The sequence below is a fragment of the Pristis pectinata genome, chromosome 1 (genome assembly GCF_009764475.1).
Source record: "Pristis pectinata isolate sPriPec2 chromosome 1, sPriPec2.1.pri, whole genome shotgun sequence".
NCBI classification, from domain to species: Eukaryota; Metazoa; Chordata; class Chondrichthyes; order Rhinopristiformes; family Pristidae; genus Pristis; species Pristis pectinata.
The window spans coordinates 9,660,039-9,680,795 of record NC_067405.1 but is presented as its reverse complement, the minus strand read 5'-3'; the positions used below and the strand labels follow the sequence as shown (position 1 = coordinate 9,680,795).

General features: G+C 42.1%; 1 protein-coding gene across 4 annotated transcripts in view; it reads left to right on the top strand.

The window, feature by feature from the left end:
* The window catches only part of hspbap1 (hspb associated protein 1), a 117,775-nt gene that overhangs the window by 57,314 nt on the left and 39,704 nt on the right, over positions 1-20,757 (top strand). For all 4 annotated transcript variants that reach the window (XM_052017113.1, XM_052017103.1, XM_052017124.1 and 1 more), the window contains one exon: positions 14,284-14,455. In XM_052017113.1, coding sequence (XP_051873073.1) covers positions 14,284-14,455 — 172 coding nt within the window. The remainder of the gene's footprint in view (positions 1-14,283; positions 14,456-20,757) is intronic.

The following is a 20,757-nucleotide window of genomic DNA, read 5'->3' as shown; positions in this document are numbered from 1 at the left end:
ATCCTCAAAGAATTCAAGAAAATATATCAAACATGATTTACTTTTCGTAAAACCATGCTGACTAGGTTTTAATTATATTCAACTTTCCTAGCTGATTGGATATTTCCCCTTTAATTATTGACTATTGAGTGCAAGTCCATCACTCCCTGAAAGTGGCAACAGAAGTGGATATGGTGGTAAAGAAAGCATATGGCATGCTTGCCTTCATTGGTCAGGGCATTGAGTATAAAAGTTAGCAAGTGGTGTTGCAGTTGTATAAAGCTTTGGTTAAGCCACATTTGGAGTAATTTGTGTAGTTCTGGTTGCCACACTATAGGAAGGGTGCAGAGTTTTTCGAGAGGGTACTGAAGATGTTCACCAGCATGTTGCCTGGATTGGAGAGTATTAACTATAAGGAGAGGTTAGACAAACGATTGATTTTTCTGGAGGCTGAGGGGTGACCTGATAGAAATACATAACATTATGAGAGGCATAGATAAGGTAGATAGCCAGGGTCTTTTTGTCAGGTTGGAAATTAAAATACTGGAGAGGACAAAGGTTTAAGGTAAGAGGGGGAAGTTTAAAGGAGATGTGCGAGGCAATTTTTTTAGACGGAGAGAGGTATGTGTCTGGAATGTGCTGCCAGGAGAGGTGATAGAAGCAGATACATTAGCAATGTTTAAGAGGCATTTAGACAGGCACATGAACAGGCAGGGAGTGGAGGGATACGGACCATGTGCAGGTCGCTGGGAGTAGTTTAGATTGCCAATCATGGTTGATGCAGACATGGTGGGCTGAAAGATCTGTTCCTTCTCTATGAGAAGTGAGGTTGAAAATCTCACAGGTGATAAAGTTTGCTTGTGGTAGGGCTGTTGACATCATTTGGGAATTTTGCAATGGAAAAATGGCACTGGCGCAAACACAGATCCCACAGAAAACTCAGGAACTGAATTTCTTGACAAGTGTCAAGACCTCCAGAAATGAATGCAATATTGCTGTAATTCAGGTTAAACGGATATTTTTGTTTCAACCACACACTGGTCTTTTTTGGAATTGTATGAAGCAATTTCTAATTCTATAACTTTTTACATTCCTACATACATCTGGGAAAAGTTGGAAAGGAAGTAGCAATTACATTTAAAGCTGATTTCTTGTCCCCTATTTACTTCTGTCTCTGTTTTCCTTTTCCTTTGGCCTTGACTGTATTTTTTCCTTAACTTCTCTCATATTGCCTACTTGTCACTTTTTTAATCATTGTAAGATCAGGATTATTTAAGATTTTTGGACAATATACAGTCCAGCTGCATATTTTGAATAATGATCTTTATGCATTGTCCTCCCTTAGCCTTGGATTAGGTGCCAGTCACCTTTTGTACCTCATTTGTGGCGGTTCCCCATCTAATGACTGTGCTGTTCTGGATTTCTTTCCATTCATTTGCAGGATATGGATATCGCTGGCAAGGCCACGTTTACTGGCCATCCCTGAATGATCTTGACAAAGGTGGTGGTGACCACTGCCTAAAATTGTTGTCCATCTTCAGCTGAAGGTGCACCCATGGTGTTGTTAGATAGCGATTAAGATCTGGTGATGATAAAGGAGCACCAATGTATCCCCCCTTACTCAGAGGGGATCCTGCAGGTGGTGGTGTTCCAATACGCCTGCTGTCCTTGTCCTCAGTGGCAGTGGTTGCAAGTTTTGGAGCAAACTAATCCAACACCTCCAGTGCATTTTGAAGGTGGTGGGCATTGCGATGACAGTGGTTATATTATGCATAATGCAGTTACATTATGCATGAAGTGCATCATAACTTTATTCACCCATCTTGGTCCAGATCCTTTGGTGCTCATTCCACACATCTAAAATCTGAATTATAACATTTTCCTGTGATGTTCAGGCTTGACAGATTATTGAGGTGAATATTCTGGATTTCCACTATCTTTTGTCTGAAGAAATGCTTCTTGAAATCACCCCTGATGACTGCTCTAATTTAAAGTTATGCTTCCTTGTTCTGAATTCTTCCAGCTGGGGAGATGGTTTTTATCCATCTGCATTGAAATAACTCAATTAGGCCACCCATTAATCTTCTGCACTCAAGAAAATACAACCCATTAATATTATTGATCCCAATTACTGTGTTAATCCTTGAAGAAAGTAGATGTATTAGGAAGAAATCTTCTGGTTACTGAAGAGAAATACTAATATCAGAGGTGGGGGCCAGTTTTGCCTAGCTTTGGGTGGGGTTGCATTGGTGGTGTTAAGTCTGCAAGGCTTATGTAATCTGTTCAGGGTTTAGACCATTTCAAGCGCTTCTGAAATCTTTTCAGGATTGAATATTATTTTTGCAAATAGATGACTGCACCTCTTGAGAAAGCTTTGGCCTTATCCAATTGGCACATGGGAGATGCATCTGGAGTGCTGTTATTATGCAAGGATCCTTTTGAAATGTTCAAAGATTTATGTTTGCTTGAATAATAGTGGAGGGAAACATTTCCTCATTCACTGGGATGCAGGAAGAAGGAATTAGGCCATGAACCAAAATAAAAAGTCGACTGTTTGTACAGATGAACTGCTTCGCTACAGCTTGGGCAGGTGACTGAAGTCAAGTAGAGATTATTTTGAAAGTTTATAATTTGCATTGGATAAATGAAGACTAGTTTCAGAAACAACCTCCAAGTGTCCATCAGAACTCTGCCTCTGCCAGGTCTCAAATGAGATTAAAAAGTACTGATAGTACCAGGTGCATCTTGGTTTGGGTTTCTAATGAACTTTAAATGCCCCTCCCACTACATTTAGAAAGTTACTGAACTGGACCAGGACTGAGGTAATCTCAGATACACAGAGGTTGGAACAGATCTAAAATTTATTTCTTTCCAAGTTTGCCTAATGTCACGACAATAGCAAGAGGTTGAAACCATATTTCTGATGAAAACAATGAAGCCCAATGAAAAACTTGTGATTTATTCTCCTTTTATACCAAATTAATTTGTTTTATTCCCAATACTTTTGTTAGTAACATATGCCATTGTTCTATCTGAGAGGTTGGTCATGTGACTGGCTTCACACCTTCCTTGACAATGTGTTCATTTTAATTGAAAGCTCCATCTTAAAGATTCAATTCTTCCGTGCTGAGGCAGTGGTGGGTTTCATAGATAAGTTGCAATGCTTCAGCTTGCCAAGGCTTCTCTGACAACCACTCCCAAAGTCTCATAATTACCACCTAGAAAGACAAGATACATGGAAAAAGACATGTCAGGATCAGAATCAGATTTATTATCACTGACTTGTATGTTGTGAAATTTGTTGTTTTGCGGCAGCTATACACTGCAAAGACATTAAAAACTGCTATAAATTGCAAAATAAATAAATAGTCCAAAAAAAGGAATAACAAGGTAGGGTTCATGGACTGTTCAGAAATCTGATGGCGGAGGGGAAGAAGCTGTTCCTGAATCATTGAGTGTGGGTCTTCAGGCTCCCGTACCTCCTCCCCGATGGTAGTAATGAGAAGAGGGCATGTCCCAGATGGTGAGGTTCACCTCACCCCACCTCTCCCCCAAGGTTACCCTGAAAGTTTTTCATCCTCCTCACTTGGAAATATATTAGCATTCCTTCTTTTGTCACTGCATAAAATCCCAGAGCAGTCTGTGGGGCTGTCTTCACCATATGCACTGCAGCAGTTCAAGGTAGCCCTTGCCACCTTTTTGAAGGTAGTAAGGATGGCAATAAATGTTGCCTTGCCAGTGACACCCACATACAATGAATGAATTTTAATTTTTTTTCAAATGCAATTTATATTCAAGCCCACTGAACTTTTGACTCTTTGAAGAACGGGTGCTTTACAGGAAAGGCAATTTACTGAAAATCGACAGCTTTTAACAATTATCTCTTCAGTTCAGCGGCAGGATGTTGCACAGGTTTAGAATGTTTTCCATTCACCACTGAGATTTAAATACGTCCCAGACTAATTGCCTGAATGTTCCCTTATCTAATTTTTACTAACAGAAATGAGTTTAGGGCGTTCAAGTCAGAAGATATTAAAGATGGACCCACACCACACAATTGCTCTAATTTAACTCTTTTAGTTGCCTGTTTCACTTGGGAGTGTAATAGGTGAAAATAAGATCATTAGATTTTAGCCTTCAGTTAAAGCTCAGCTGTACTGTTTTATTGGATCTACGGGAGATAAAGTCATAGAGTAATACAGCACGGAAACAGGCCCTTCGGCCCAACATGTCGACCCAGATGCCCATTTAAGCTAGTCCCGTTTGGCCCATATCCCTCTAAACATTTCCTATCTATGTACCTGTCCAAATGTCTTTTAAATGTTGTTACTGTACCTGCCTCAGCCACTTCTCTGGCAGCTCGTTGCATACACACATCACCTTCAGTGTAACGAAGTTGCCCTTCAGGTCTCTTTTAAATCTTTCCCCTCTTACCTTAAACACTCTAGTTTTTGATTCCCTTTTCCTGGGAAAAAGACTATGTGCAAAGAGTGTTGGTGGGGAGGGGGGTGTCTTAAATTCACCCTCTGATGGAACAACGGAAGCAGAAACCATTACATTTAAGAAGTAATTAGATGAGCACTTGATTTGCTGTAATCCACAAGGTATAGACTGAAAGTAGGGTATAAATAAGGAAATTAGAGGTGCTGCAATGGGTGTTACTGTAATCAGGGAGGGCTATAAAGTATATATGGACTGGATGTCAAATTAATGCAATAGTATTTAGGATGAATTTTTGTAATGTATTTAAGATTTCTACATCAGTATGTTGAGCTAAGAAATAGGCTGGTTTTGATTTAGTACTGTGTAACAACAAAGGGTTAATCAATCTTGTTATAAGAGCCCCAGGAAAAGGTGATCATAATATGAAAAAATTTTACATTAAGTTTGGAAGTGATGTAGTTCAATCTAAAACCAGGGCTTTCAGACTAAACAAAGGAAACTGCAAAGATATGGGGGGCAAGTTACCTGTGATAGATTTAAAAGACAGGCAATGACAATGAAAGAAATACTACACAATTTGCTGCAAATATACATTCCATTAAAGGCACAAAGACGCAACAGGAAAAGCAGTCAACCATGGATAACCGAGGAATTTAAGGTAGGATTCAATCTAAAGAAAAAACACAAAAAGTTGTCAGAAAATTCCATTTACTCCATTTTGGAGCAGCCATTGTGTGAATGGGCCAGTGTAATAGAGTGGGGAGCTGAGGCTTTGGCTCAAGAGGCTTAGGTGTGAAGAGGTGAAGGATAAGGTGAGGTTCTGTTAAGTTCTTTTTTTATTATTGCACAGGTAGAGCAGTGGGAATGACACCCAGTGCAGTGGTGTGTTTCTTTTGCATGATGTGGGAAGTCAGGGAGACCTCTAGTGTCCCTGATGACTACATCTGCGAGAAACAATTAGGGAACTGGAGCTGGATGACCTTCGGATCATTCGGGAAACTGAGGGGTTGATGGACAGGAGTTACAGGGAAGCAGCCACACTTAAGTTGCAGGAGGCAGGTAGCTGGGTGACCATCAGGAGAGAGAAAGGGAATGGACAGAGTGCAGGGTACTCCTGTGGCCATTCCCCTCAATAGCAAGTATATGGTGTTAGATACTGTTTTGGGGGGCTGTGGGGGGGGGGTGGCGGGGAATGACCTTCCAGGGGAGAGCCACAGCAGTCAGGTCTTGTGCACTGAGTCTGGCTCTTTGGCTCAGAAGGGAAGGGGGTAGAAGAGGCAAGCGGTAGTAATAGGGGATTCATTGGTTGGAGGAGCAGACTGGAGGTTCTGTGGATGAGAATGAGACTCTCGGATGGTATGTTGTCTCCCAGGTGCCAGGGTCAGAGATGTCTCGAATCGAGTCCACAGCATTCTTCAGGGGGAGGTTGAGTAGCCAGAGGTCATGGTACACGTTGGTACCAATGACATAGGCAGGAAAAGTGACGAGATCCTGCAAAGTGAATTCAGGGAGTAAAACACAGGGCCTCCAGGGTGGTGATCTAAGGATTGTTACCTGCGCCACGTGCTAATGAGGCAAGAAATAGGAAGATAGTGCAGTTTAACATGTGCCTAAGCAGATGGTACAGGAGGGAGGGCTTCAGATTTTTAGCTCATTGGACTCTCTTCCTGGCAAGGTGAGATCTGTACAAATGGGATTGTTTGCACCTGAACAGGAGGGAGACCAATATCCTTGCGGGAAGGTTTGCTAGTGCTGCTTGGGAAGGGGTGGGGGGGGGTGGGGGTAGGAACTAGAGTGGCAAGACAGCAAGTGGAGAGGCTGAGGGGAAAGTAGATGTCAAGACAACAAGCAAAGATGGAAACCAAAAGGTTGAGCCTGGTGGGACTAATATTCTGACTTGCATCTGTTTCAATGCTCAAGGAGTATTAAGGCAGATGAACTTAGAGCGTGGATCCGTACGTGGAATTATGATGCTGTAGCTATGAGTGAGACTTGGTTCAGGAGGGGCAGGACTGGCAGTTCAATGTTCCGGGGTTCCGATGTTTTAGACATGATAGAGGGGAAGGTATTAAAGGGCGAGGGGTGACATTAATCATCAGGGAAAATGTCACGGCAATGCTCAGGGAGGACATACTGGAGGGCTCGACTACCGAGGCAATTTGGGTGGAACTGAGGAAAAAGGGATGACCACATTAATGGGGCTATATTATAGACCTGCCAATAGTCAGTGGGATTTAGAGGAGCAAACTTGTAGAGAGATAGCAGGCAGTTGCAGGGAATACAAAGTTGTGGTAAGTGATTTTAACTTTCCACATATTGACTGGAACTTCCATACTGTAAAAGGACTGGATGGGATGAAGTTTGTGAAATGTGTTCAGGAACGTTTCTTTAATCAATATGTAGAGGTCCCAACCAGAGAGAATGCGATACTGGATCTCCTCTTAGGGAATGAGGTAGGGCAGGTGACAGAAGTGACTGTAAGGGAACACTTTGGATCTAGTGATCGTAATTCCATTAGTTTCAAGATAATTATAGAAAAGGATAGGACTGGTCCTAGGGTTAAGATTCTAAACTGGAGAAAGGCCAATTTTGATGGTATCAGTAGGGATCTGGCAGGCGTGGATTGGGGTTGGTTGTTTTCCAGCAAAGAAATGCTTGCTAACTGGGAGGCCTTCAAGAGTGAAATATTGGGAGTACAGAATCTGTATGTTCCTGTTACAATAAAAGGCAAGGCTAACAGGTTTAGGGAACCTTGATTATCAAGGAATATTGAGATCCTGGTAAAGAAAAAGAAGGAGGTGTAGCGGTTGCTACCGTGATGTGAAAGCAAGACACTAGTCGGTGGGCTGCAGAACAAAAACTGATTTGATTTTCCCACCTTGCGCGGGCCTTTTAAGAGGAACGGTTCCCGCCCACCGAAAACAGAAATGACGTATGCACTACGTCATCAAACTTTTCCCGCGCGCGGGTTCTCCCCGTTGCTCGGGGAAGACAAAGGCCCAACGCCATCTTGGGCCTCGCCACTCCGACAACGCGTGACCCGACCGCCGAGCCAGTTCGCTTGCTCGGACGGTGAGTCGCTACAGAGGTACATATCATATATTGGTATTGGTTTATTATTGTCACTTGTACCGAGGTACAGTAAAAAGCTTGTCTTACAAACCAATCGTACAGGTCAATTCATTACACAGTGCAGTTACATTGAGTCAGTACAGAGTGCATTGATGTGGTACAGGTAAAAACAATAACAGTACAGAGTAAAGTGTCACAGCTACAGAGAAAGTGCAGTGCAATAAGGTGCAAGGTCACAACAAGGTAGATCGTGAGGTCATAGTCCATCTCATTGTATAAGGGAACTGTTCAATAGTCTTATCACAGTGGGGTAGAAGCTGTCCTTAAGTCTGGTGGTACGTGCCATCAGGCTCCTGTATCTTCGACCCGATGGAAGAGAAGAGAGAATGTCCCGGGTGGGTGGGGTCTTTGATTATGCTGGCTGCTTCACCAAGACAGAAAGAGGTAAAGACAGAGTCCAAGGAGGGGAGGCTGGTGCCTGTAATGTGCTGAACTGTGTCCACAACTCTCTGCAGTTTCTTGCGGTCCTGGGCAGAGCAGTTGCTGTACCAAGCCGTGATACATCCAGATAGGATGCTTTCTATGGTGCATCGATAGAAGTTGGTGAGAGTCAAAGGGGACAAACCACTGAGGAAGTAGAGGCGCTGGTGAGCTTTCTTGGCTGTGGCTTCTACGTGATTTGACTAGGACAGGCTGTTGGTGATGTTCACTCCCAGGAACTTGAAGCACTCAACCTCAGCACCATTGATGTAGACAGGTGCAGGTACACCGCCTCCTTTCCTGAAGTCAGTGTCCAGCTCTTTTGTTTTGTTGACATTGAGGGAAAAGTCGTTGTCATGACACCATTCCACTAAGCTCTTTATCTCCTTCCTGTACTCCAACTCATCGCTGTTTGAGATACAGCCTACAACGGTGGTATCATCTGCAAACTTGTAGATGGAGTTAGAGCAGAATCTGGCCACACAGTCATGAGTGTATAGGGAGTAGAGTAGAGGGCTGAGGATGCAGCCTTTTGGGGCACCAGTGTTGAGAATAATCGTGCCGGAGTTATTGCTACCTATCTTCACTGATTGCGGTCTGTTTGTTAGAAAGTCAAGGATCCAGTTACAGAGGGAGGTGTTGAGTCCCAGGTCTCGGAGCTTGGTGACAAGCTTACTTGGGATTATTGTATTGAAGGCAGAGCTGTAGTCAATAAACAATAGTCTAACGTGTATGTCTTTACTGTCCAGATGCTCCAGAGCTGAGTGTAGGGCCAGGGAGATGGCATCCGCTGTAGACCTGTTTCGGCGATAGGTGAATTGCAATGGGTCCAGGTTGTCTGGTAGGCTAGAGATGATGCGTGCCACGACCAGCCTCTCAAAGCACTTCATGGTGGTCGATGTCAGAGCCACTGGTCGGTAGTCATTGAGGCATGTTACCTTGCTTTTCTTTGGTACCGGGATGAATGTGGTCTTCTTAAAACAGGTGGGAACCTGAGCTTGAAGCAGGGAGAGGTTAAATATGTCCGCAAATACCCCCGCCAGCTGATCAGCACAAGATCTGAGCACACGGCCAGGGACACCATCTGGGCCAGGTGCTTTCCTCGTGTTCACTCTCCGGAAGACTGATTTTATGTCCTCCACTGTGATCACAGGTCCAGCTTCATTTGTTGGTGTCAGGGTGGATGGTGACAATCCACTTCCCTTCTGTTCAAAACGCACATAGAATGCGTTAAGTTCATCCGGAAGGGATGCGCTGTTGTTAGCTATGCAGCCCGACTTCATCTTGTAGCCTGTTATGGCATGTAAGCCCTGCCATAACTGACGGCTGGTCGGGGAACTCTATTTTGAGTCGGTATTGCCTCTTAGCATCCCTGATAGCTTTCCGAAGGTCATACCTCGATTTCTTGTACAGATCAGGATCACCAGATTTGTGTGCAGCAGTCCTCTCCTTCAGTCGGGAGCGGATCTCTTGGTTCATCCACGGTTTCCTGTTTGGGAACACCCAGATTGTCGTCTTTGGTACACAGTCCGCCACACACTTGCTGATAAAGTCTGTGATGGTGGTGGCATGCTCATCAATAGGCAGGATCAAATGAGGCGCTTGAGGAGTATAAGAAATGCAAGAGAACACTTGAGAGAAATCAGGAGGGCTAAAAGAGGACATGAGGTTGCTCTGGCAGACAAGGCGAAAGAGAGTTTAAAGGTTTCTATAGCTATATGAAGAGCAAAGGGATATCAAGAAACAAAATTGGTCCTCTTGGAGATCAGCATGGTCATCTATGCATGCAGCTGAAAGAGATGGGGAGATTTTAAATGGATTTTTTGCATCTGTGTTTACTTGGGAGACAGACACAGAGTCTATAGAACTGAGGCAAAAGAGTAATGAGATCATGGACCATATTGGGATTATGGAAGAGGAGATCTTGAGGCGAATTAGGGTGGATAAATCCCCAGGGCCTGACGAGGTGTCCCCTTGGACCTTGTGGGAGGCTAGTGCAGAAATTGCAGGGGCCCTGGCAGAGAAATTTAAAACGTCCTTAGCCACGGGTGAGGTGCTGGAGGACTGGAGGATGGCTAATGTTGTTCTGTTGTTTAAGAAAGGCTCTAAGAGTAAGCTGGGAAATTATAGGCCAGTGAGCTTGACGTCAGTCATGGGTAAATTATGGAAGGTGTCCTGAGGGACAGGATATATAGACAGGGCCTGATTAGGGATAGTCAACATGGCCTTGTGCGTGGCAGGTCATGTCTAACCAATCTAATAGAACTTTTTGAGGAGGTTATCAGGAAAGTTGATGAAGGGGAGGTGGTAGACTTTGTCTACGTGGACTTTCGCAAGGGCTTTGACAAAGTCCCACCATTGGAGGCTACTCCAGAAGATTAAGTCACTTGGCATTTAGCATGAAGTAGTCAATTGGATTCAACATTGGCTTTGCGGGAGAAGCCAGAGAGTGGTCGTAGATGGTTGTCTCTGATTGGAGGCCTGTGACTAGTGGTATGCCACAGGGATCGGTGCTGGGTTTGTTTATCATCTATATTAATGATTCAGATGATAATGTGGTAAACTGAATCAGCTAATTTGCAGATGACACCAAGATTAGGGTGTAGTGGACAGTGAAGAATGTTATCAAAGCTTGCAAAGTGATATGGACCAGCTGGGAAAATGGGCTGAAAAATGGCAGATGGAATTTAATGCAGACAAGTGTGAGGTGTTGCACTTTGGGAGGACAAACTAGGGTAAGACTTACACAGTGAATGGTAGGGCTCTGAGGTGTGTGGTAGAACAAAGAGATCTGGGAATACAGATCCATAATTCCTTGAAAGTGGCATCACAGGTAGATAGGGTCGTAAAGAGAGCTTTTGGTACATTGGCCTTCAAGACAAGTTTTTCATTGTACCTCCGTATAAGTGACAATAATATACCAATACCAGTACCATTGAGTACAGGAGTTAGGATGTTATGTTGAAATTGTATAAGATATTGGTGAGACCAAATTTAGAGTATTGTGTGCAATTCTGGTCACCTACCTACAGGAAAGATATCAATAAGCTTAAAAGAGTGCAGAGAAAATTTACATGGATGTTGCCGGGGCTTGAGTACCTGAGTTACAGGGATGGGTTGAATAGGTTAGGACTTTATTCCCTGGAGCACAAGAGAATGAGGGGAGATCTTGTAGAGGTGTACAGAATTATGAGGGATATAGATAGGGCGAATGCTTGCAGGCTTTTTCCCTTCAGGTTGGGTGAGACTAGAACTAGAGGTCATAAGTTTAGGGTGAAAGGTGAAATATTTAAGGGGAATCTGAGGGGAGAACTTCTTCATTCAGAGGGTGGTGCGAGTGTGGGATGATCTGCCGGCGGAAGTGGTGGATGCGGGTTCAATTGTGACATTTAAGAGAAGTTTGGATAGGTACATGAATGAGAGAGGTATAGAAGGCTATGGTCCGGGTGCCGGTAGATGGGACTAGGCAGAAAACCAGGCTGGCATGGACTAGATGGGCTGTAAGGCCTGCTTCTGTGCTTTAGTCCTCTAGGACTCTATGAAAAGCAGTAAGCCTGAGGATTGACACAAGAGATTCTGCAGATACTGGAATCTGGTGCAATCTGGATAGATGCTGCCTGACCTGCTGAATTCCTCCAGCATTTTGTGTGTGTTGAAGCCTGAGGATTGGGTGTGTTTTAGAAGTTAGCAAAGGAAAACCAAGGAATTGATAAAGGGAAAATAGAATGTAGAGTAAACTAGTGAGAAACAAAACAAAATGGCTAACACAAGGGGGCATAGTGTTAAGGTGATTGGAGGAAGATACTGTATTAAGGGGGATGCCAGAGGTAAGTTCTTTTACACAGAAAGTGGTGGGTGCATGGAACACACTGCCTGCAGAGGTTATGGGGGCAGATAAATTAGGGACATTTAAGAGACTCTTAGATAACCACATGAATGATAGGGAAATGGAGAGCTATGTTGGAGGGAAGGGTTAGATAGATATTCGAGCAGAATAAAATGTCAGCACAACATTGTGGGCCGAAGGGCCTGTACTGTGCTGTAACGTTCTATGTTCTAAAACAGACTCTAAAAGCTTCGATAAGTATAAATGAAAAGACTAGAGAGTGCAAATGTGGCTCCCTCACAGATAGAGATGAGGTTTATAATAGGGACTAAGGAAATGGCAGAGGAGTTGAGCAGATACTTTGTGTCTATCTTCACCTGCCAGAAATACTGGAAAACCACCAGTCCAAACGCAAAGGAGAAAGTAAAAGAAAATTAGTGAGAGTAAAGAAATACCACTGGAGAAACTAATGACCTTGAAACCTGATAAATCTCAGAGCCTGATGATCTACATTGCAGGGCTTTGAAAGAGGTGGCGGTGGAGATGGTATGTGCTCTTAGAAAATTATAGTATGATTGAGCAGAGTCAACATAGATTTGTGAAAGGGAAATAATGTTTGACTAATCTATTGGAGTTCTTTGAGGATGTACCTAGCAGAGTATGAGGGAAAACCTGTAAATGTGCATTTTGATTTTCAGAAGGTTTTTGCAAAGATGTCACACAGGAAGTTGGTGAACAAGGTTAGAGCACATGGGGGCAATATACTCCTATGAATTGACACTTAATAGATTTTAAAAAACAGAGAAGGAACTAATGGATCATTCTCAGGTTAGCCTATTGGGCTTGGACCTCAGTTGTTCACAGTCTACCGACAGAGGTTGTGGGGGAAGATACATTAGGGACATTTAAGAGACTCTTAGATAGCCACATGAATGAGAAATGGAGGACTATGTGGGAGGGAAAGGTTAGATAGATATTAGAGCAGGATAAAATGTCGGCACAACATCATGGGCCAAAGGGCCTCTACTGTGCTGTAACATTCTATGTTCTGTATCAGCGATTTTGCCAAGGAGATCAATAGTAACGTTTCCAGGTTTGCTGATGACATAATTTTAAGTGAAAATGTAAGTAGTAATGAGGACATAAAGAGGCTTAAAGGGTACAGACTGGCCAAATGAGTGGACAATAACAGGGGAAAGTACAAAACAATGTGGAAAATGTGAGGTTATTCACTGAAGGAGAAAAACAGAAATGTTAACTCTTAAAAGGTAATTTTGAGAGAAAAAGTCACTGAAAACTAACATGCAGATACAGCAGGCAGTCGGGAAAGCAGATGGTATTTTGGTCTCTATTGTAGGAGGATTTAGATACAGAAGTGAAGATATTTTCCTACAATTAAATAGATTAAACTACATTTGGAATATTGTGTGGAATTTTAGTATCCTTAAAGTAAGATATACGCAGTATAGAGGAAGTACAGTAAAGATTCATCAGACTGCTTTGTAGTTTGGCGGATCAGTCACATGCAGAGAGCCTAGGCCAGTATTCTCTGGAGTTTAAAAATTAAGAGATGACCTCATTGAAATATCCTAAATTCTGAGATCACTCAGCTGGATCAATACTGGGATGATATCTCTCATGGCTGAGGAGTTTAGAATTAGTGGTCCATCTCAAAATAAGAGTGGCCATTTCGGATTGAAGTGAGGAGAAAAATTTTCATTTGGAGGGTTGTGAATCTTTGGAATTCTCTCCCAGAGCGCTCAGTCATTAACAGCGTTGAGCTTGCACGTTCTCTATGTGAATGGGTGGGTTTCATCCCGGTGCTCCAGTTTACTTTAAAATTCCAAAGAATTTGAGTGGTAAATTAATTTGGTAAATTGCCCCTATTGTGTAGATGGTTGGTAGAATCTGGGGGAAGTTGATGGTAAAGTAGGGAGAATAAAATGGATTAGGTTAAAAATGGGTGCTTGGAGGTCGGTTTGGACTCAGTGGGCCGAATGTCCTGCTTTCAGGTTACATCTCCCTATGATTCTATCACCCTCTGTGCGGAACTGCCAAAGCAATTGTTGGTGTTGAAATTCCTTACCTGAAATTTAGCAAAAAATAGTCACATTAAGAAATATATATTTTTAATATGGTTTGAACATAATGTATTGTTATTGAATGTCCCACCTTTGATTGTAGCTCCCATTTCAACTCCTACCCTGCTCCCAAGTTGTCATTCCATTCTCTTGAGCAGTGGTGAGCAGTGCCTATGTCCCTCTAACAGGATTCAAAGAGCAGTCATCCTGGGGCTCATGTTGCACACTTATCTCAATGTCAGCGTCCATGTCCCTATCTTTGCAGAAAGTTTGCCACCAGATTGTGAAGATGTACAGATCTGAGACATTCATTTAGATGTTTTAAGAAAAATGACATTTTTGATATATGCTTAACTTTTGGCTTTTAAAACAACTAAGGAATTTTTTTTTAAATGTTTTCAGGAAAAGATGGCATCTGTTCCCTCCAGAGGACACTTCCTTCCTGTATCCCACCAGAATTCCTTATGAAGAATCTAGTGTATTTAGCAGTGTGAATGTGGTCAACCCTGATTTGGAGCGCTTCGCTAGATTTCGCAGAGCCAAGCCATATGTGGTGACCTTGTGTCCAGGAGAGGTAAGTTGGTTTTTTTTCTCAAATTTAAAAATATAGGAGCAAGAATAGACCATTACCTTCTCAAGGTATTCTGCCATCCATTACGTATCAGAGAGCTTGACTATCGGTTGTGACTAATACATATTGGATGCATAATGGTTAGTGTGGACTCAGACTTGTGCATTCTTTTCCAATTGTAGGGTTTCTTAAACTTATAAAGAAAATGTCTTTAGAACTGTAAAAACAATTCTAAAGCCATAACAAAAGTTCACGTTTATCTTTTATCACTTAGGAACATCTGTTCCCAAAATGAATTCGACCCTGAGCTGAGGTTCAGATCTTGCATCTGTTCCATCACTGATACTGCCTGCTTCCATCGTCCTTTTCTGACACAGTCTGACCTCATCTGCTGCTGAATTCCTCACCCATGCTTTTGCTAGTCTATATTTCAATGTTTTCCTGGCCAAATTCCCATCTTCCATCCATCATTAACTAGAATTAATCCAGAGCTCTGCTCCCTGTATCCAAATCTTGCTTATCCATCACTCCTGTGCTTTTTAACCCAAAATTATTTGGCAGTGCCTCAGTTTTTAATGTTTTAATCCTCGTTTCTGAACGTTTCCATGGCTGCTTCCCTCACGATCTTTGTAACCTTTCTCGACTCTTTAATTCTGTGCTGCTTGCACTTTATGCCTCCCTGATCTTTTAGTTGCTCCACTGTTCCCTCTAAACAAAAACACGATGCTGCTGGAGGAACTCAGCAGGCCAGGCAGCATCCATAGAGAAAAGCAGGCGGTCAACATTTTGGGTCAAGACCCTTCTTCAGGACTGAAGATAGGAAAAGGGGAAGCCCAATATATAGGAGGGAAAAATAGAGCAGTGATAGGTGGACAAAAGAGGGGAGGTGGGGTGGGCACAGGGAGGTGATAGGTAGATGCAGGTAAGAGATAGTGATAGGCAGGTGTGGGGGAGGGGAGAGCAGATCCACCAGGGGATGGGCCAAAGGTGGGAAGAGAGAGCAAAAAAAGGAGCTAGGAAAGGGAAGAAGAGAAGAAGCAAAGTGGTGGGGCTGGGGGGTTGTGGGGAAGGGGGGTAGGGATTACATAAAGTGGTAAAATTCAATATTCACGCCATTAGGCTGCAAGATTCCAAGACCGCTTGCTTTTCTCCGCAGATGCTGCCTGGCCTGCTGAGTTCCTCCAGCATCGTAGTGTTCTTCATCTAGATTCCAGCATCTGCAGTCCTTTGTTTCTCTATTCCTTCTTCGAATCTCTCTTTCTTTCCTTTAAGCCCTTCTTTAAAACTTTACCCCCTTAACAATTTGTCAAATTATTTGCTCCATTGTCAATGTTTGTGTGTGAACATGCTCATGAAGTGCCTTTGAATGATTTATATGTGAATGGCCCCATATGTATTGTTTTCAGATTATCTTACCATGATGTGGCAGTTTGCTTAGTAGTTCTCTCTCATGGAACAATGTTCCAATGCTTTCAAGAAAGGAATGCATTGCTTTCAATGATTAGATGACTGGCAATAGATACATTATCGCATTCATTTTCCCTTGAGTTCTTTTGGTGGAGGATTGCTTACATTCAGTTCAACCACATGAAGAGTAATTCAGCCACATGAAGATTTTGATGGGTGCCTTGGGGACATGGTCAGTCGGCGATAATTGGACATTTCTCTACTTGGTCTGATCCTCTTTTCTAAGAATGGATTCCCAGTTAGGAAATCCTTCCCCTGCTCTTTGAACCTTATCCTCTTTGATCACACTTGGATCATTCAGCCCCAACTACAGATGGAATCTGGCATTTGTTACAACACAAAGTACATTCTGTACTGAATCATACAGTTGTTACGTCACAGGAGAAGATCACTGGGACGATCAAGACCATACCAAGTCCTATCATTCCCAATTTCCACAGAGCCTTGCAAATTATTTTCTCCCAAGCATCTTTCTAATTTCCTTGTGAAAACCCTGATTAATACTATTTCCACTCCTCATGGAGGCAGTGAACTCCAGATTCTGACCTCACTGCGAGTAAAAAATGGATTTTCCTCATGTCCCTCTTGTATATTATTTTGCCCAGAGTTTTCAGGCTCTATCCCATTGTCCTTCAAGCATTTGATCATCATAACAACATCTCTTAATCCATCTCTACCAGTAATGAGTTATATGAGAGTTAAGCAGTTCTTCTATCATCCCATCCTAATTTCACCTTGTTTTTAGCCTTAAGTTGACTTTAAAACACCACTAACTTTCAATATTTAGATTTATTATGACTTTATAGAATTTTGGACTATTGCAAGAAAGGCCAAATGTGTTTGAGAAGCCGTCTTTTTTTTTAAATGGTGTTGAGATATGTCAAACTCCTTTAGGCTTAAACTGGACCGGTGAGGAACAGCAATTGAAATATGTGTATATATGTCGAGGCAGTTTTTTGAATCATTATTCTCACTTTGTAATAATTTTATTATCGCTTAGAGATGTCTGTGAATTGCAGTATGCACTTTGCATATTAAGAAAGACCCGAGACATTTTAGAGTGAAAGCAATACTGATGAAGTGTTTTACATGTACTGAGAGTGCACATTCCTCTTCAGTAAGGGACATTCATTTTTATGCTGATGTTGCAATGGGCTGGGAAAATTCTGTTTTGTTGTACAAATTTCATGTTGATCCTTTTCCTTGTCATGTTGGAATGTGATATATGTGTAACTAATAGCTTAGAACTTTGAGCACTGGCTTCCAACCAAATAGTTGTAAGTTCAGACTTCAGGGTTGAATTAATGTACTAACTCTAATTGGGATGATTTTTGTCAGTTTCTGACAAGGCTTGGAGATGGGAATAGCATACAGAAATACGAGGCTTGCAGGGTGAAATAAAAATAGAAACTGATGGAAATGGTCAGCAGGTCCAAGCAGCATCTGTGGTTGAGAATCAGAATCAGGTTTATTTCGCTGACTTAGTGACGTTAAATTTGCTGTTTTACGGCAGCAGTACAGTGCAAAGATGTGAAATTACAATCAATTACAAAAATAAATAGTGCAAAAAAAAGGAATAACAAGGTAATATTCATGGGTTCATGGACCATTCAGAAAATCTGATGGCAGAAAGGAAGAAGCTGTTTCTGAATCATTGAGGCTGTGGGGTCTTCAGGCTCCTGTGCCTCCTCCCTGATGGTAGTAACGAGAAGAGGGCGTGTCCCGGATGGTGAGGATCCTTCGTGATGGATGCTGCCTTCTTGAGGTGCTGCCTCTTGAAGATGTCCTTGATTTTGGGGAGGGTTGTACCCATGATGGAGCTGGCTGAGTTTACCAGCCCTCTGCAGCCTCTGTAATCCTGTGCAAGGTGGGAAATGTTAGAAATCAAGCAGAAAATACTTGAATATACTCCATAGGTCAGACAGCATCTGTGGAAAGAGAAACAAGTGTTAACATGTCAAGCCAGTAATCTTTTCAAGAGCTGAAATGTTAACCCTGTTTCTCTCCTTCCAATGTTGCTGCCTGACCTGCTAACCAGTTTCATTTTTGCTTTAGATTTTGAGCATCTGCAGTGTTTTGATTTTGGAGGGGGGAAGAAGAGATAAGCATGTTTTAATGTACAGAGTAAAAGAAGGGGAGAAAAAAGTAAATGGAAAGGTGATTACAGTTTTTACTCCACATTTCCAGAATTTGAAAAATTTTGTTTTAATGTTATGCTGTATTTTTAAAATATTAGTCCCAACATTTTCCCTCTCGGTTGTGGGATTTTGCTATGAGCCAACTGGCTGCCCTGTTTCCTACTTTCGTATAATGGCTGCACATCAATACCACTTATCCTGCAGCGTTGCTTTGACAACTCCTGAGAGTGTGAAAGCTGCATTTGAAATGCACATTTTTCTTTCATGAGAGGACTTGTCATAGCTTATGGATGATATCATCTATGAACTTGAAAAGTTTTATCCCCTTTATTTAGTTTCAGATGTTCACAGGCCCACACATTCCTATAATTTCCTAGCACTGAATTGGAAGTTTCACTCCCAGGATAGTCATGGATAGTGTTGGTGTGGGAAGTGGTAATTCCATGCAAATCACAGCTGAGGCACTTTGGCCATTTTTCTGTGCTTGTGATGGCATTAAGCTATAGGAACCACCCTTGTTCTCTTTGACATTCTGTTTTATTTTGCTGCATGATTTATGGTTGAGGTATATCGCTAGAATAGAAGGTAGCAGGTTTTACTTTCTCTCATTTATGTGGTATCCAAATTGAGAGTATTTGATAGGGCAGGCACAGTGGTTGTAGCGTTAGCGTAACGCTTTACAGTGCCAGCGACCCGGGTTCAAATCTGGCCACTGTCTGTAAGGAGTTTGTACATTCTCCCCGTGTCTGCGTGGGTTTGCTCTGGGTTCTCCGGTTTCCTCCCACATTCCAAAGACGTACAGGTTAGGAAGTTGTGGGCATGCTATGTTGGCCCCGGTAGCGTGGCGACACTTGTGGGCTGCCCACAGAACACTCTACGCAAAAGATGCATTTCATTGTGTGTTTCGATGTACATGTGACTAATAAAGATCTTATCTTATTGCCAATAAGGTTAAGAAAAATTTGGAACAGAGGTGCTTCAGCAAGGATCAATACCTTCCTATTCCCTTCACTACTTCCCACCAAGCCCCAGGCTTAATAAATCCTCAATTCCTTCAGAATAACCACCCTGGTAATTTGGGGAATACGTTTCACCCATACTTTCTCCGTACTTTCTGCCACAGATGCTAACTTTATTTTAGAAAAAGCAATAACTCTTGCTTGACTTGGTCTTCGAGCAGTGCAGTTTTAGAGTGTAGTTTTGTCACGTCACCAGCCTGACGGAAGTTTATTTTAAGAAATGTACGTGAAAGAATTCAGGAACAAATGAGGGTACATGCTCTTTATCAAAATCTTCTCCATCGCCTCAGTAAGGTATCAGATATTGCTAGGTATGTTGACTGAGTATAATCCTGCATGAAGATCTTCTGCCCACAATATATCTTTGAAAGAGCTATCCGATCTTTTACAGTCTTGTATAAGAATAAATGCTGGCCAGTGCTGGAAGTCTGAAACAGAACCCTGAAAATGCAGGAACTACTCAGGAAGTCAGGGAGCATCTATGGAGAGAGAAGCAGAGTTAACTTTCAGAACATTGATCTTTTTTTTGGAGACTAGGAAGAGTAATTAACAGATTTCAAGATGCAGAATAAGTGTGGAGGGGAGCAGAAAACAAAGGGGCAGGTTTATGGTGTTGGAGAAGGCAGAAGGGATTAATTCTGGCTCTGTGATCTTCTGCATCATGGAGACAATGGGAGAAGGAATCAGTAGGAGTGCTAAAACTGTGTTACCAAAAGCTTAAGACAAAGCACTATATATTAAAAAGAAGTTGGAGGTGGAGGTTTTATTTATCCAGATACGAAGACAGATTAGTTGTGATTTAAGCTAAAAGGTTTCATTATTGCAATTGTTCTGTCATCAGAACAAATTGTCCCAAATTAACCTTAGAGGTTTTTGTGTGCACTGTACACTGACATTAAATCAGCCTTATAGCATAACCTGAGTTGTTAATGAACAAATGAACCTTTATTTGTGATATTCTTCCCTTTCCTCTCGGTCTGTGTAGGTTATTTTGTTTTGTCCTGTCAGAATAATACAGCGTTTAACTTAGTGTTCGAACACAAGCAATTTAATTGACTGAGTGGTGTGCAGAATTAATGTATTGTCCATTTGCACTTACTTTGCAGCAGTCAATGGAAATGAATTTCTGATTTGCAACAGTAAATTAGAACTATTGAATTACAATTTACTAAATATGGGTAAACAAAGCTTCATTTTGAATATAAACTGTGTGTCAAAAAACCCCTGATGGCCACAATTGTGAAATATCATGTTTTGGTTTGTGCATTAAGATGATGGATTGAACTGCTCATTTATGGTAATTTCAGACAACATCTTAATGAAGAATGCTTAATTGTGATAAACTTTGACAATTCCTACACGCTGATCAGAAATTTTAATGAATGACTCAGATATTACTATTGCGCAAAAAAGGTGAAAGTAAAAGTCATAGAAATATGGAAGCCAGAAAATAATCATTCACCAGATCCACCTTGCTGGTCATTTATATCATGAGGACCGCTAAAGGCCTTTACTTGTAAATCCTACTGCTTACAACTACAGTAGGAATTTGTAAGATAAGATAAGATATCTTTATTAGTCACATGTACATCAAAACACCCAGTGAAATGCATCTTTTGCATAGAATGTTCTGGGGACAGCCTGCAAGTGTCACCACGCTTCCAGCGCCAACATAGCACAC